At 48.2% G+C, this 17,856-nt stretch overlaps 1 protein-coding gene across 2 annotated transcripts in view; it reads right to left on the bottom strand.

Annotated features, from left to right (window-relative positions):
- Window positions 1-1,822: 1,822 nt before the first annotated feature.
- The window catches only part of LOC136631773 (NXPE family member 1-like), a 301,785-nt gene continuing 285,751 nt past the window's right edge, over window positions 1,823-17,856 (bottom strand). For both annotated transcript variants that reach the window (XM_066606108.1, XM_066606106.1), the window contains one exon: window positions 1,823-6,978. In XM_066606108.1, coding sequence (XP_066462205.1) covers window positions 6,443-6,978 — 536 coding nt within the window. In that variant the 3' untranslated portion in view covers window positions 1,823-6,442. The remainder of the gene's footprint in view (window positions 6,979-17,856) is intronic.

Below are 17,856 nucleotides of genomic sequence, written 5' to 3'. Positions count from 1 at the left end.
TCTTGTTCTCCATGCACTAAGCGAGAATAAATTATTTGCAAAAAGGGAAAAATGGGTCTTTGCTGTTCAAGAAGTTTCCTTTCTGGGTCATATTCTCACTCCAAAGGGATTCAGGATGGACCCAGAGAATGTTTGGGCCGTTCAAGACTGAGTGAGACCAGAACATGTTAAAGACCTTCAGAGATTTCTGGCATTCGCCAATTATTATGAGTTAAATTGGCTTGTTGAGATATTTTTGCCTTCTTCTGGACCAACAAGGTAGGGGTTGGAACAGGCTGAACTAGATGGACATTGTATTTATTCAGCCTAATATACAAATTCATTTGAGTTTTTCTTTGGGTAGTTAAACCCCTAACAGACAAGACTAGGAAGGGTTGCTACCTGTAAAAATGGTCTTTGGAAGCATTACAGTTTTTTCAGCCATTGAAAAGAAGTTTTGCAACTGTTCCGATCTTGGTGAAGGGTCTAGGCATTTTGCGGTAGAAGTGGATGCTTTGGAGATTGGGGTGTGGGCTGTTCTTTCTCAGGGCACCGACACACTGCAGAGCCTTCATCCATGTGCCCTTTTCTCATGAAAGTTCTCTGCTGCTGAACAAAATTATGACATAGGGGACATAGAACTGTTGGTTATCAAGTTGGCCTTTGAGGAGTGGCCTCATCTCCTTGAAGGGGCACAACATAAAGTCACAGTGTTCACAGACCATAAAAACATGTTCTACCTCAAATCAGCAAAAAGTCTTTAATTGAGCGGGATTAAATAGGGATGTTTTAAGTTTTGTTTCTGCATGTAAGATATGTGCGAGAACCAAAATACCTTGGACTCTTCCTGCAGGAAGATTGTTACCCCTGCTTGTCTCTGAAAAACCTTGGACTCATTTGTTCATGGATTTTATTACAGATTTACCACTTTCCAAGGGGAATACAGTCATCTGAGTTTTGGTCAATCAGTTTAGTAAGATGTGCCATTTTGTGGCATAACCCAGTCTCCCAAATGCTATGACAATGGCAAAATTATTCATTTCTCATGTGGTAAGATTACATAGATTACCGGTTAACATCGTCTCCAACCGGGGAGTATAGTTTATTTCCTAATTCTGGTGGTGTTTGTGTACTCAGTTGGGAATTCAACTTTCCTCCTCCTCCACATATCATCTTCAGACTAACGGCCAAACAGAAAGGTGTAATCAAAATTTGGAGCAATACTTGCGTTGCTATATTTCAGATAATCACGAGGATTTGTAACTATGGATTTCACCCTTGTTTTGGTTTGTTTTCTAATGCACATTCAGAGGTAGCAGAGGTCCAGAGTAGAGTTGAGCGAACATACTCTGCCGAGCTTGATGCTAGTTCGAGCATTAGTGTACTCGATGGTGCTCGTTACTCGAACCAGCATCAAGCCGTGTTCGACCCCGCCCCAGTTTTTGGCCCCTCCCTGCTGTGACGTGCCTGTTTTGGCCCCTCCCCGGGGCCCGGCATCCCACATACAAAAATGCTCAAGTCTCCCATTGTAGTCAATGAGGTTCGTTACTCGAGAAGAGCTCTCGAATTTTACGAAAAGCTCGACTAGAATAACGCGGACTCGAGCATTTGGGTGCTCGCTCATCTTAGTCCAGAGAAATCTCAAGAGGACCATGAGTAATTAAAAACAAGTAGCTGATTGCAGGCCTTCTGGCTGCCTACCAAGAATATTAAAGTTAACCACTTAGTGAGCAAGCCTGTTTGTGCTTTAATGACCTGGTCAAATTTGACAATATGACATCTGTCACTTTAAAAATAGAATAACGCCTTAAAGGTTTTGCATATCCAAGTAATTCTAACATAGTTTTTTCGCCACATATTGTTCTTTATTTAGGTGGTAAAAACAGACCGATGGAATTTGTTAAAAAAGACAAAATTGGGAACATTTTGAAAAAGTTATAATTTTTCATATTTTCAACTGCAATATCTCAAATATGCGCAAACATACTGTACAAATTTTTGATTATATATATATTTCCATTTCTTCTCTTTATTCTGGAAGCACATTGGAAAAACTTTAGTTTATTTTTTAACCATTTAGGAGACGTACAAATTTAAAATTAGTTATTAACATTTTGAGGAACACTTTGTTTTCCTACACCAAGCCAAAATTGCGAAGGTTCATAGGTGTCAGAATGATAGATACCCCCACAAATTACCCCATATTAAAAAATACACATCTTAATATATTCACTGAGGGGTGGCATGAGTATTTTGACTCTACAGTTTCTTTTCAGAAGTTAATGCAATTTAGAGGAGAAAAAAATAAAATTTCATATTTTTTCAAATATGTCATTTTAAAGACAGGTTATCCATTATATAACGGCGATCATGTGACCAGGGACCGCATACCGCAGCCCCTCCCCCTTCCCCCACGAAATCTCAAGTCTCTCAACTGCGTTTTGTAGTCAGGAGCAGGAAGATTTTAAATTACCCTGACAATTCACGAATTTTTCGCCTGCATGCACCTTTTAGCGCCAGGCATGTGCACTGAAGCTGCGGTAAGGTACTCCGATAAAACAGGGGCCTTAGGTACATATTTTCATCACCCCTCATGGATATGATCCATGAGAGGAGATGAAACTTAAACCTCTTACACTTTTTTTTACTTTACACGATCGCCGTAATCCATTGGATAATGGTGATCATGTGACTGGTAACCGCATACAGCAGCTCCCGGTGACATCTCTCTGCTCTTGACTACTCATGCTAGTTGGTATCAGGGATATTTCAAATCAGCCTTCTGCGTCTGACATTTTACGTCGGGTGCGCATGTGCAAAAGACGGCATCAGGTCCTGGAAGGGCCAGAACACCGCGGGACATTGTGGAGGACAGAGATGAGTAGTTTCAGCTCCCCTCATGGACCTGATCCGTGAGGGGAGCTGAAACTTTAACTTTTTTGACTTTTTATTTAATTTTATTTACTTTTTCGACTTTCTATTGGATAATGGCAATCGCTTGACCGGGAGTTTCATATTACGGCCCCTCGTGACAGCTCCAGGTTGTCAGCTAGCCAGAACATAAAAATCAATATGGACTGTCACTAAAGGGTTAAACAACAGTCCTTCAAACTAGATTTATCGGACCATTCAAAATCATTGAGAAGATCAATGCAATTTCTTTAAGGGCTAATGTGTTTCACAAATCTCTATTAAAACAATATATTGATCCTGGGGTTGGTTTGCCTCCTTCTGCCTCGGTCAAAGTGGATTAAGATCTTCAATTTGAGATTTGTAGCATTATAGACTCCTGTAATGTGAGGAACACACTACAGTATTTGGTTAATTGGCTGGAATAAATGCCAGAGAAAAGGTCATGGGTCCTGGCCGTGGATGTCAATGCGGACCGTCTCATAAAGAGCTATCATAACCATAACCCTGGCAGACCTTCTAGAAGGGGAGGTACTGTGGTGTCAGTTTGAACTTGACTGTGCATTTGGTCTTCATTGATGGGTGTGCCCACTGGCGTACATATAGGTGTTGCTGGGGTCGCGATCGCAACCCGGCCCCTAAGCCAGGAGGGCCCAGAGGGCCCCCTTTCCACTCGCTGACTGCAGAGTTACTTTCACTTGGTGCTCTGCAGCTTCTCCTGCACACTGGCGCCTCCTCACGGACCTCCGCTCGGTCTCCTTCCCTGTCTTGTTCTCCTCCACGATCATCAGAGGGGAGGAGTCTGAGCGGAGGTCCAGGAGGAAGTGTCTCCGTGCAGGAGAAGCTCCCCGCGGTGCACAGAGTGCCTAGTGAAAGGCAGTCAGCGGGCAGACTGAGGGCTTTACATCGTGCCGCCCTCCCCCGGCTCCTACAGACACGTCCTCAGCCAGCAGGGGAATGGAGGTGGAGTGTCCGACACACAGCGGCAGCCTGACAGAAAGTGTAAGTACTGACTTACACATGTCTGTCTCAGTGGGGGAGGGGGGTCAAAGCAGCAGGCAGTGTGAGAGGGGGAAGAGAATCAGGTAGGGGCATCCTGTGTCAGAAGGGGGTGAGACAACCATGAAGGGGCAGGGGATGAACCATGCATGGGCATCCTGTGTCAGAAGGGGCAGAGACAACCATGAAGGGGCATGGGATGAACCATGCATGGGCATCCTGTGTAATGGGCATCGCCATAAGCCCATTCTCACACTGGTGCTGATTACTGCGGCTCTCTGAACGCCGCGGTAATCGCAGTAAAACGCTCCCATTGTTTTCAATGGAGCCTCGCAGACGTGCTCGATTTCAAGCGCTGTTTGCTCTATTTTGCCAGTTTTAGCGCACCTCATCAATGATGTTGTGCACTAAAACCCAGTATGGACCAAAACTGAAAGTAAAATCCAGCAAAACACCGCAATCAAAATGGCAGAGTTTTGCCGAGCGCCTGTGTGAGAGTGGCTTGAAGCCACGGTCAAACGCACCATCAGTAAAATGCTGCATTTCAAAAGACGCGATTTTGAGTGGTGTTTAACCCCTTCCCTCCCCATGATGTAAGGGTACGCCATGGGAGCGGGGTACTTCCCACAAAATGACGTACCCTTACGTCATAGGGATAGCGCGAGATCATGACAGATCTCGTACTATCCCGCAGCAGGAGGCGGCTGTCAGTCATAGCCGGCCTCCTGCTGTAGCAGCGGGGGGGCATCAGAGATGCGCTACCCGCTGTTAACCCCTTCCCTGCCGCCATCTATGTAGATCACGGCATGGGAAGGGTTCACAGAGGGAGCGCGCTCCCTCTGTGAAGTTGCCGGGCTCTCGCGATATAATTGCAGACAGCCCGGCTGGTTGCTATGGCAACAGGACGCCAGAGCCTATGATCGCTGTATAAGTGATAAGGCATGGCAGGACAGAAGTCCTGCCATGCCTTATCAGAGCGATCATCAGTGCTCTGCTTTACATCCCTCAGAGGGACATAGATGGTGTAAAAAAAGATAATAAAAATGTGAAAAAAAATGTAAAAAAATGTAATAAAACCTTTTTTTATGCTTTTTCTCACATTAGCATAAAAAAGGCACATATTTGGTATTAACGTGTCCGTAACAATGTGTACAATAAGTTGAACATGCTTTTTATTCTGCACAGCAACAAGCGTAAAAAAAAACGCTAAAAAACAGAGGCAAAATGCTAATTTTGCGGACAATTCACACCAAGTTTCGCATCAAAACCACATCAGAAAAAAATGTCAAACTCCTCGCCCTTGGTGAAGGCTTTGGCGCAGGTTTTTATGTGTATCCACAGCAGATTTCACTCTTCCAATTTTCTTTTGTGGTTTTGATGCAAAACTTTGTGCGGATCGGTCGACTGAAACAAGAGCTGTTTCTTGGGCACAGACCCTAAGACCAGTTTCACACAGGTGATAATGCAGAATTACGAAGCCCCGGCTTTTCAATAGTTTCTTTCACATTTTCGATGTTTTCACTGATGTGATGTTGCGTGGGAAAAAAAAATCGCTGCCTGACCTATCTTTGTGCTTTCTGCTCTTTTTTATCACCCATGCTTCCCAATGGAGCCTTCGTTTTATCATATCGCACGAACTTGCGATTTTAGTGCAATGCGATTTTTAACATTAGAAAGTCCTATTGTTTTTCTTGCAAGAAAACGGCAAACGACGGCAATGTTTTTGTGAAAAAAAGCATCGCTGACGCTCTATGAGAAAAACTGCAATATTGCTGCAATTTTGCGATCACCCTTGTAAATCTAGCCTAAGGACATGGGGAGGGGGGGTCCAAGCTGAACTTCTGCACCCAGGCCCATGAGCCTCTAGTTATGCCCCTGGGTGTGCCAGCTGTTGGTATACACCTGGGGGCAATTAGGGAGGGTTTCCAGTTTCCCCCTGGCCTGGGTTCTCTGCTGATCAATTTCACTGCAGTCTCCTTCTGCTATGGAGTGTAGTAGTCTCTGGATCTGGTTTCTGATAAGTTTAGAGATTTATTACTGAGATTTATTGTTTGAGGTTTTGGCTACTATTATGGTTGTTTTTTCTTTGTCATCTATCAGGGTTAGTGAGTGGCACAGGCATGAGGGTGGATGTGTCTTTATCAGGGCGGGCCATCCACTAGTAGGCAGGGGTTGTCACCCTCTAGTTCCCCTTAGGGAAAGCTTCCCTCCTTTGTTTATTTTTCCTCATACTTCAGGGGGTTCCTGGTAATGTGTTGTGAACATTTCCAGAAAGTTTATATTTTAGTTTGCAGTTATTGCATGCATGAAGTGAACGTGACAACCAGTTACAGAAGACTCGAACTGTGCCAAGGAAATTAGAATGTTTAGTCAACTTCTGTGCTCCTACTGTCAGTCACCCATGCTGCGGCCAAACATGCATGCCCTCAGCATATGAATAGTCATACTACCGTATAATACCAGAAAAACCAAAAGTCCAGCAGGATGGAAGTCACTCTTACTCACAGATGGAAGTATGACGGGCATCCCTCCCGTGTTCATTGTGCACATTTATTTAACAGATATAAGTCATCAGCATTCTAACCTCATTCGCAATAACCTTCTCTGGAGGGTGCAAAGCATTGGTATCAAATGCATTGGTCATATCCCAGCCATTTACAAAGCCGACACCGAGGTCCTTGAAGATGATTTCCATGATGAAATAATGAACATAAGCATGAAAATCGCTCATCGTCTCAAAATTCTTCTTCATTTCGCTCGTATTCTCAGTCTTAATGATCACTTTAGTCTCCGGGCTCCTCAGGAACAGACGCTCTATAGCGAGGCGTATGTTATACAGTCTCTTAGTGAAGTAATAAATGGGGTAGGCTCGGAAATGGGCTCCAACCGTCAGTATGATCACAGTTCGCTTATCACCTCTTATTAAGTCGATTTCACGTGTAATGGTGCGTTCCTCTTTCCATGATTGATATGAGCTGCTAATAAAAGGGAAGGTGTGCCGCTTCCAAGACATTTTCATATTGCGCTTTATGTCCAGATGGAAAAGTTGACGTGACCAATTATCTTCATAAAGACTGAATTGTTGGAGTGCTGCAGGAAGATAGATACATACATGAGATAGATAGATAGATACATGAGATAGATAGATAGAAGATAGATAGATAGATAGGAGATAGATAGATGGATAGATAGAAGATAGATAGATAGATAGATAGATAGATAGATAGATAGATAGATAGATAGATAGATAGATAGATAGATAGATAGATAGATAGATAGGAGATAGATAGAAGATAGATAGAAGATAGATAGATAGATAGATAGATAGATAGATAGATAGATAGATAGATAGATAGATAGATAGATAGATAGATATGAGATAGATGGATAGATAGATTAGAGTCTACACTCCCCTCTTACAATGATATGTTTTTGTCACGTTAAAGAATCCAACAATAATGACTCCTTTCAGATTTATTTCCCCTTCCTTGTTCCCGTTATCTGTATTTATTGAACAACAAATTGAAATCTTTTAGGGTGGAAAAATACAAATTACTAAAAATAACTAACTTGTGTTTGCACAAGTGTTCACACCCTCTTATTTTTGGAGATGTGGTTTTGTTCACAACTATCCAATCACATTTAGGCTGGGTTCACACAGGGCGGATTTGACGTGGAATTTCCTTGCGCAAATCCGCATGCGGCTGCTAATGCCATAGTTAGTCAGCCATGTGGATGGGATTTGTCAAAAATCTCGGCCACATGGAGCGGAAAATCTATGGTCTGTACATGATTTTGTGTGGCGGCTGTCTTGTCTGAGCTGTTAACGGTATTTAGAGGAATGCTTTATAGCTGCTACATGGACCTGGGAACCTGTAGTTTGGAGACGTCTTCCTTTTATATTAAAAAGTATTGTGGGTATGTTCAGTGACCTGTGCAGGGAGAGGAAGAGGTGAGTTGTGACATCACCTACTGTGATTATCTGTGTTATCTATATATAGATGTCTGCTTCCAGTATAATCCTGTCTGTGATGATAATGAGATGTTTTCTCTACAGAAAAGGAAATGTCAGACTATTTTTAGCCCCTTAACCCAATTAGGACCAGGCACAGTAAATATACGGCGCTTGGTCCCGGGCTTAAAGCCCGGCTGTATGTAAAATTACGGTGGGGATTAAAGACTCCTGTTCTGCAATCAATCAGAAGCAGGACGGGTTGTTAGCTGTTAGTCACAGCTGATAACCCGGAGGAGGAGGGAGAAGTATTAACTCTTTCTGTCTCCTCCTTTCTTTAGTACACAGCGCTCAATCTGGGCAATGTACTAATTAGCTCTGACCAGCTCTGCCAGTGACTAATGTCACTACAGGGAATGTTTTCCCTGTAACTGGGGCTCCTATGGATGCGGTTTTTATGGATGCTCCAGCTACAGTGGGAAAGAGTAAAATTTAAAAAAAACCAAAACATGTGAATGTCTCCAGAGGTCTTATATGACGTCATGGGGGACATAGATGGTAAAAAGAATAATTACACACATAAGTAAAAAAAAAATTACAGAATACCCCCAAGCCGATGCCATTTAAAACCGTCACGATATATGCCCTAAAATCCCAAACCATACATATTATATATCAAAACGTCCGAAACAAAATGAGGAACCCGCTCCCATACTTTATTTTAGTGTAAATATTGTGAGGTACTGAGGGGCATGATAGTGGATGCTCGCTATGTCACCCCTAGGTTCTGTTATCATGCCTAGTGGGGCTGGAGGAAGTCCATGTCCCGCTATTAGAGACATGAAAGTCCAGGAATGCAATGTAATCTCCAGCAAGTAGTTGCTGGAGATGGTCTCTTTAAAAATTTTTGGGCCTGGATTTTTGGAATGGATGGCAGGTTGGTAGTGGGGCCATCTATTCCACTTCCTCCACTCCGGAGTAAGTGCAAGGTTAATCAGCACAGGTGCTGAGGGTGGGCCAGGAAGTGTTGCATATAAATAGCAGTGTGCACTGACACAGGGGGAGACTGGATGGCTGCTGGACCCAGGCAGCCTGATATACTTGCTGGAGGTAAAAGCCCTGCTGTGTGGTGCACCTGCAGAACGTGACCTGTACAGGCAGGGACTGTCTATTATCCTAATGCTGGACTATTGTTTTCTTGCCTGAATTTGGCTGGATTTGTTTGATTTTTTGGACTGAAATAAACGCAGGTCACGCCTGTACTTGGACTTTAAATACTTGTCTCCATCTCTAATTGCCGCAAACTCGCACTCTACCGAGCTGTCTTCCCACATATGGTGTTTCGGATGCGGGCAGTGGAATACGCAGTCTTAAAGAGACATACGCAAAGAATTGACACCTGTGGCTAACACTGTATGTCCTGGGTAAAAGCTGATGTTACCCTACCTAAGAAGACTGCTGCCATGGAGGACCTGGTCCGACAGCTGGTGCAGGTTAGTCTGCAGCAACAAAACGCCCATGCAGAGGCAAGGCAGGTGCGGCAAGAAACTAATCGCCTGCTAAGGGAACAAATTACGACACTGCAAGAGGCGGTGATGGTACAGCAAGTCAGAGCACCCGCCTACAGGGGGCCCAAGGAGGACAACCAATCACAAGGGCCAAGGTGCAAGCTTCGCCTCAGAAGATGACTGCCGCAGATGACGTGGAAGCCTACCTCAATGTCTTCGAGAGGATTGCGGAACGAGAAGGGCTACCCACGGACCAATGGGCAGATGTTGTGGCCCCTTTTCTGTCAGGAGAGCCCCAAAAGGCCTATTACGACCTAAGTGAATTGGACTCCCATAACTACGCCAGACTGAGGGCCGAAATCCTGGCACGACTGGGAGTGACCATACAGGTACGTGCAGGCCAGGTACATGCATGGAGGTACTTCAAGAGTCTACCACCACGGTCCCAAATGCATGACTTAATACACCTTGTCTCCAAGCGGCTTCAGCCACAGAACTGCACTCCTGCTCAAATGGTAGAGAGGATCGTTTTGGATATCTTCCACCGTTCCTTGCCACCTGAGTTGCAGTGTTGGGTGTGACAGACTGGGCGACTGACGCCAACCACCTTGTGAATCTGGTTAAAAGGTACTGTGCTACAGAGGAACTGTTACAAGCATCTACCAGACGGGGTCGCGACAGAGAGGCTAAGGGTTCCCGTCAAGTTGGTAAGACTACGCCATGTTCTACTCCCAGTGGGCCTATGTGGAAGAAGGGAGGGGGCTCAGCGGGCGAGCTAGCGGTTGGCCCACATCAGGGCGCTCGAGAGCGGGACCCCGGACGCCTATATTGCTGGCGGTGCGACGAATGGGGTCATGTTGCGGCACACTGCCCCCTAGGCTCCGAGCCCATGGACTGCAGATCCAGGCGGAGGGTCTCCCTGTACGCACGCCCCACACTAGCCGCTGAAAACCTGTTCGGGGATGAGCCGCAGGTATGTCCGGTGAACATGGGGGACTTTCTGGCACAGGCTTTGCTGGACTCTGGAAGCCTTGTTCACTAGTGCATGGTTCATTGGTTAACTCGTCTTACAATGGAGGCCGAGTGGGTGTACTGTGCATCCACAGGGACACTCGGGAATACACCACCGCTACCGTATGAATAGCCACCCCTTACGGCACAGCTACCCACGAGGTAGGAGTGGTTAAGTCTCTAATGCATGAGGCCATTATCAGAAGGGACTTTCCACTGTTCTGGGCCATGTGGAGGAAAAGGACTTTGGACAATAAGAAAGTTGCTAATAATGTTGTGTGTCAGGAGGTAAGCCCTGAGCCGTATGACCCAGACACTGCCATGCCCGCAGTAGGGGTGACCACAAATGACGATGTCAATTGTCCCCTAGCTGTACTGGTTGGTTACACAGAAAGTCCGGCAGAAGTTCCTGCCATGCCGGAACTTGAGGTGTAGCGTGAAAATTTGGGTTTGCTCAGTTGAAAGACCCAACATTGATCCGGGCCCGTGAGGCTGTAAAAAAAAAATAAACAGTGTACCTAAAACTCCAGGTGGGAGTGAGGCCTACCCTTATATGGCTGTTAACAATGATATGTTGTACAGAGTGGATAAGGTGCGCGGGGAAGAACTGGTACAGCTGGTGGTACCCCAACCCTATCGCCGAGTAGTTCTCAACCTGGCTCATAAACATGTGCTGGGAGGTCATCAGCGGAGTGAAAAAACCCGTGAACGAGTGTTGCAAAGGTTCTATTGGCCCAGGGTATATGAGGAGGTTAAGCGATATTGCGCCTCATGTCCTATATGTCAATTAACTGCCCCTAAATCTCATTTCAGGAGTCCGTTGGTGCCATTACCCGTTATTGAGGTACCATTTGACCGGATTGCCATGGATTTAGTCGGTCCAGTAGTGAAGTCCGCTAGGGGACATCAGTATTTGCTGGTCATCCTAGACTATGCCACGCGGTATCCGGAAGCAATCCCTCTGAGAAACACTTCCTCCAAACTCATTGCCCGAGAGCTGTTCCAGGTGTTCTCCAGCACCAGTATTCCCAAAGAGGTCCTTACTAGAGATGAGCGAGCACCAAAATGCTCGGGTGCTCGTTACTCGGGACGAACTTTTCGCGAAGCTCGAGGGTTCGTTCCGACTAACGAACCACATTGAAGTCAATGGGCGACCCGAGCATTTTTGTATATCGCCGATGTTCGCTAAGGTTTTCATTTGTGAAAATCTGGGCAATTCAAGAAAGTGATGGGAACCACACAGAAACGGATAGGGCAGGCGAGGGGCTACATGTTGGGCTACATCTCAAGTTCCCAGGTCCCACTATTAAGCCACAATAGAGGCAAGAGTGCCCCCCCCCTCCCAACAACTTTGACTTCTGAAAAGCCCTCATTAGCAATGCATACCTTAGCTAAGCACCACACTACCTCCAACAAAGCACAATCACTGCCTGCATGACACTCCGCTGCCACTTCTCCTGGGTTACATGCTGCCCAACCCCCCCCCCCCCCCCGCACGACCCAGTGTCCACAGCGCACACCAAAGTGTCCCTGCGCAGCCTTCAGCTACACTCATGCCACACCACCCTCATGTCTATTTATAAGTGCCAGAGGAAAAGCAGGCACACACTGCAGAGGGTTGGCACGGCTAGGCAGCGACCCTCTTTAAAAGGGGTGGGGCGATAGTCCACAATGCTGTACAGAAGCAATGAGAAATCCAATCCTGTGCCACCTCCATCTGGAGCTGCACACGTGGGCATAGCAATGGGGAACCTATGTGCCACACACTATTCATTCTGTCAAGGTGTCTGCATGCCCCAGTCAGACCGCGGTTTTTTATAAATAGTCACAGGCAGGTACAACTCCGCAATGAGAATTCCGTGTGCACCCACAGCATGGGTGGCTCCCTGCAACCCACCGGCTGTACATAAATGTATCCCATTGCAGTGCCCATCACAGCTGAGGTAACGTCCGATTAAATGCAGGTGGGCTTCGGCCCACACTGCATACCCCAGTCAGACTGGGGTTCTTTAGAAGTGGACACATGCAGTTACAACTCGCTGTGGACCGACAGCATGGGTGGGTGCCAGGAAGCCACCGGCAGTACATAAATATATCCCATTGCAGTGCCCAACACAGCTGAGGTAATGTCGTGCTTAATGCAGGTGGGCTTCGGCCCACACTGCATGCCCCAGTCAGACTGGGGTTCTTTAGACGTGGACACATGCAGTTACAACTCCCTGTGGACCCACGGCATGGGTGGCTCCCTGGAACCCACTGGCGGTACATAAATACATCCCATTGCAGTGCCCAACACAGCTGATGTAACGTCAGCTGTAATGCAGGTGGGCTAAAAATTCATTTGATTACACTGTAGGCGAGGGCCCCCCAAAATTGGTGTACCAACAGTACTAATGTACCTCAGAAAAATTGCCCATGCCCAACCAAGAGGGCAGGTGAAATCCATTAATCGCTTTGGTTAATGTGGCTTAAAGGGGTTGTCCCGCGAAACAAAGTGGGGGTATACACTTCTGTATGGCCATATTAATGCACTTTGTAATGTACATTGTGCATTAATTATGAGCCATACAGAAGTTATTCACTTACCTGTTCCGTTGCTGGCGTCCTCGTCTCCATGGTGCCGTCTAATTTTCAGCGTCTAATCGCCCGATTAGACGCGCTTGCGCAGTCCGGTCTTCTTCCTTTCTGAATGGGGCCGCTCGTGCCGGAGAGCGGCTCCTCGTAGCTCCGCCCCGTCACGTGTGTCGATTCCAGCCAATCAGGAGGCTGGAATCGGCAATGGACCGCACAGTGCACCGCATGGCGCACCGTGGGTGAAGATCCCGGCGGCCATCTTACTTAGGTAAGTAAGAAGTCGCCGGAGCGCGGGGATTCGGGTAAGTACTGGCCGTTTTTTTTTTTTTTAATCCTGCATCGGGTTTGTCTCGCGCCGAATGGGAGGGCTATTGAAAAAAAACAAAACGTTTCGGCGCGGGACAACCCCTTTAATTGGTAACTAGGCCTGGAGGCAGCCCAGTTAAAATAAAAATTGGTTCAGGTGAAAGTTTCAACGCTTTAATGAGCATTGAAAAGTATAAAAATATTATATGACTGAGCCTTGTGGGCCTAAGAAAAATTGCCCGTTCGGCGTGATTATGTGAGGTTTCAGGAGGAGGAGCAGGAGGAGGAGGAGGAGGAGGAGGAGGAGGAATATTGTACACAGATTGATGAAGCAAAAAGGTCCCCGTTTTTGATGGGGATAGAGAACGATGCTTCCATCCGCGGGTGCAGCCTACGTATTGCTTAGGTATCGCTGCTGTCCGCTGGTGGAGAAGAGAAGTCTGGGGAAATCCAGGCTTTGATCATCTTGATGAGTGTAAGCCTGTTGGCACTGTCGGTTGACAGGCGGGTACGCTTATCTGTGATGATTCCCCCAGCCGCACTAAACACCCTCTCTGACAAGACGCTAGCCGCAGGACAAGCAAGCACCTCCAGGGCATACAGCGCGAGTTCAGGCCACGTGTCCAGCTTCGACACCCAGTAGTTGTAGGGGGCAGAGGCGTCACGGAGGACGGTCGTGCGATCGGCTACGTACTCCCTCACCATCCTTTTACAGTGCTCCCGCCGACTCAGCCTTGACTGGGGAGCGGTGACACAGTCTTGCTGGGGAGCCATAAAGCTGTCCAGGGCCTTAGAGAGTGTTCCCCTGCCTGTGCTGTACATGCTGCCTGATCTCCGCGCCTCCCCTGCTACCTGGCCCTCGGAACTGCGCCTTCGGCCACTAGCGCTGTCGGATGGGAATTTTACCATCAGTTTGTCCGCCAGGGTCCTGTGGTATAGCATCACTCTCGATCCCCTTTCCTCTTCGGGTATGAGAGTGGAAAGGTTCTCCTTATACCGTGGGTCAAGCAGTGTGTACACCCAGTAATCCGTAGTGGCCAGAATGCGTGTAACGCGAGGGTCACGAGAAAGGCATCCTAACATGAAGTCAGCAATGTGTGCCAGGGTACCTGTACGCAACACATGGCTGTCCTCACTAGGAAGATCACTTTCAGGATCCTCCTCCTCCTCCTCAGGCCATACACGCTGAAGGGATGACAGGCAAGCAGCATGTGTACCCTCAGCAGTGGGCCAAGCTGTCTCTTCCCCCTCCTCCTCATGCTCCTCCTCCTCCTCCTGCTCAACGCGCTGAGATATAGACAGGAAGGTGCTCTGACTATCCAGCGACATACTGTGTTCCCCCGGCTCTGTTTCCGAGCGCAAAGCGTCTGCCTTTATGCATTGCAGGGAACTTCTCAAGAGGCATAGCAGAGGAATGGTGACGCTAATGATTGCAGCATCGCCGCTCACCATCTGGGTAGACTCCTCAAAGTTTCCAAGGACCTGGCAGATGTCTGCCAACCAGGCCCACTCTTCTGAAAAGAATTGAGGAGGCTGACTCCCACTGCGCCGCCCATGTTGGAGTTGATAATCCACTATAGCTCTACGCTGCTCATAGAGCCTGGCCAACATGTGGAGCGTAGAGTTTCACCGTGTGGGCACGTCGCACAGCAGTCGGTGCACTGGCAGATTAAACCGATGTTGCAGGGTGCGCAGGGTGGCAGCGTCCGTCTTGGACTTGCGGAAATGTGCGCAGAGCCGGTGCACCTTTCCAAGCAGGTCTGTCAAGCGTGGGTAGCTTTTCAGAAAGCGTTGAACCACCAAATTAAAGACGTGGGCCAGGCATGGCACGTGCGTAAGGCTGCCGAGCTGCAGAGCCGCCACCAGGTTACGGCCGTTGTCACACACGACCATGCCCGGTTGGAGGCTCAGCGGCGCAAGCCAGCGGTCGGTCTGCTCTGTCAGACCCTGCAGCAGTTCATGGGCCGTGTGTCTCTTCTCTCCTAAGCTGAGTAGTTTCAGCACGGCCTGCTGACGCTTACCCACCGCTGTGCTGTCACGCCGCGCGACACCGACTGCTGGCGACGTGCTGCTGTTGCTGACACATCTTGATTGCGAGACAGAGGTTGCGTTGGAGGAGGAGGAGGAGGGTGGTTTAGTGGAGGAAGCATACACCGCCGCAGATACCAGCACCGAGCTGGGGCCCGCAATTCTGGGGGTGGGTAGGACGTGAGCGGTCCCAGGCTCTGACTCTGTCCCAGCCTCCACTAAATTCACCCAATGCGCCGTCAGGGAGATATAGTGGCCCTGCCCGCCTGTGCTTGTCCACGTGTCCGTTGTTAAGTGGACCTTGGCAGTAACCGCGTTGGTGAGGGCGCGTACAATGTTGCGGGAGACGTGGTCGTGCAGGGCTGGGACAGCACATCGGGAAAAGTAGTGGCGACTGGGAACTGAGTAGCGCGGGGCCGCCGCTGCCATCATATTTTTGAAAGACTCCGTTTCCACAACCCTATATGGCAGCATCTCCAGGCTGATAAATTTGGCAATGTGCACGTTTAACGCTTGAGCGTGCGGGTGCGTGGCGGCGTACTTGCGCTTGCGCTCAAGCACTTGCGCTAGCGACGGCTGGACGGTGCGGTGCGAGACATTGGTGGATGGGGCCGAGGACAGCGGAGGTGAGGGTGTGGGTGCAGGCCAGGAGACGGTAGTGCCTGTGTCCTGAGAGGGGGGTTGGATCTCAGTGGCAGGTTGGGGCACAGGGGGAGAGGCAGTGGTGCAAACCGGAGGCGGTGAACGGTCTTCGTCCCACCTTGTGGGGTGCTTGGCCATCATATGTCTGCGCATGCTGGTGGTGGTGAGGCTGGTGGTGGTGGCTCCCCGGCTGATCTTAGCGTGACAAAGGTTGCACACCACTGTTCGTCGGTCGTCTGCACTCTCAGTGAAAAACTGCCAGACCTTTGAGCACCTCGGCCTCTGCAGGGTGGCATGGCGCGAAGGGGCGCTTTGGGAAACAGTTGGTGGATTATTCGGTCTGGCCCTGCCTCTACCCCTGGACACCGCACTGTCTCTTGCAACCTGCCCTGCTGCTGCCCTTGCCTCCCCCTCTGAAAACCTGTCCTCAGTAGGCGTAGCAAACCAGGTGGGGTCAGTCACCTCATCGTCCTGCTGCTCTTCCTCAGAATCCTCTGTGCGCTCCTCCCTCGGACTTACTGCCCTTACTACTTCCTCACTGATAGACAACTGTGTCTCATCGTCATCGTCCTCCTCACCCACTGAAAGGTCTTGAGACAGTTGCCGGAAGTCCCCAGCCTCATCCCCCGGACCCCGGGAACTTTCCAATGGTTGGGCATCAGTCACGATAAACTCCTCTGGTGGGAGAGGAACCACTGCTGCCCAATCTGAGCAGGGGCCCGAGAACAGTTCCTGGAAGTCTGCCCACTCCTCAGAATGTGTCATTGTAATGGAGTGAGGAGGCTGGGAGGAAGGAGGAGCAGCAGCCAGAGGATTCTGAGTTGCAGCAGTGGACGGCGCAGAACTGTGGGTGGACGATAGATTGCTGGATGCACTTTCTGCCATCCACGACAGGACCTGCTCACACTGCTCATTTTCTAATAAAGGGCTACCGCGTGGATCCATTAATTGTGCGATGAATGTGGGGACGCCAGAAACGTGCCTCTCTCCTAATCCCGCAGCAGTCGGCTGTGATACACCTGGATCAGGAGCTCGGCCTGTGCCCACACCCTGACTTGGGCCTCCGCGTCCTCGGCCGCATCCATGTCCTCTAGGCCTACCCCTACCCCTCAGCATGCTGTATTACCAGTAATGCAGAAACAGAACGCTGTAATTAAATGTGCCGCTTATTGGCCTGTGGTTGGAGGCTGAGTTCGCTTACGGAACGCCAGGAAATAATTTGGCGCAAGCCTGCTGTAACACTTAGCTGGCTGCGTATGATTTTGTAGAACTACTACACCCAGCACACACGGACCCAGAACACTGAGCACAGTGACAGGCAGGCCAAATAAATTTTTTTCCAATATTTTTTAGAAAAGGCCCACTGCCTATATTCAATCAACTAGCTGATATATCCGACTTCGCCCGAGTTAATTTGGTACTGGTGTTTATCTGGTGTTCACACGGAAAATCTTATGAAGTCGTGGTTACTTTAGAGATACTGAGGAAAAACATATGTTCACCATTTTGCATAGTTCTCTGCGTTACCCAGGAAACACCACGTGGAGGTAACCATGCGACGTTTCCTTCATATAAAATGACATCAGGAAGTGAGAGAATTAGATTATGTACATAAAATTTGGACACTAATTCTTTTGCGCATAGAATTGAATAATCGATTTGGGACCTATTAACTTTTCAAATTTATGACACAATCAATGCTCGTGCCAAATTTCCCGTTTCTATGACACCGGAAAGTGAAAAAATTACATTCCGCACGTAAAATTTGGACGCTAATTCTTTTGCGCATAGAGTTGAATAATCGAGTTGGGACCCATTAGCTTTTCCTATTTATGACATAATCAATGCTCGTGCCAAATTTCCCGTTTCTATGACACCGGAAAGTGAGAAAATTAGATTCCGTACGTAAAATTTGGACGCTAATTCTTTTGCGCATAGAATTGAATA

Source organism: Eleutherodactylus coqui, chromosome 6 (genome assembly GCF_035609145.1).
Source record: "Eleutherodactylus coqui strain aEleCoq1 chromosome 6, aEleCoq1.hap1, whole genome shotgun sequence".
NCBI classification, from domain to species: Eukaryota; Metazoa; Chordata; class Amphibia; order Anura; family Eleutherodactylidae; genus Eleutherodactylus; species Eleutherodactylus coqui.
The sequence above is the reverse complement of the archived record's forward strand: the minus strand, read 5'-3'. Positions and strand labels throughout refer to the sequence as shown.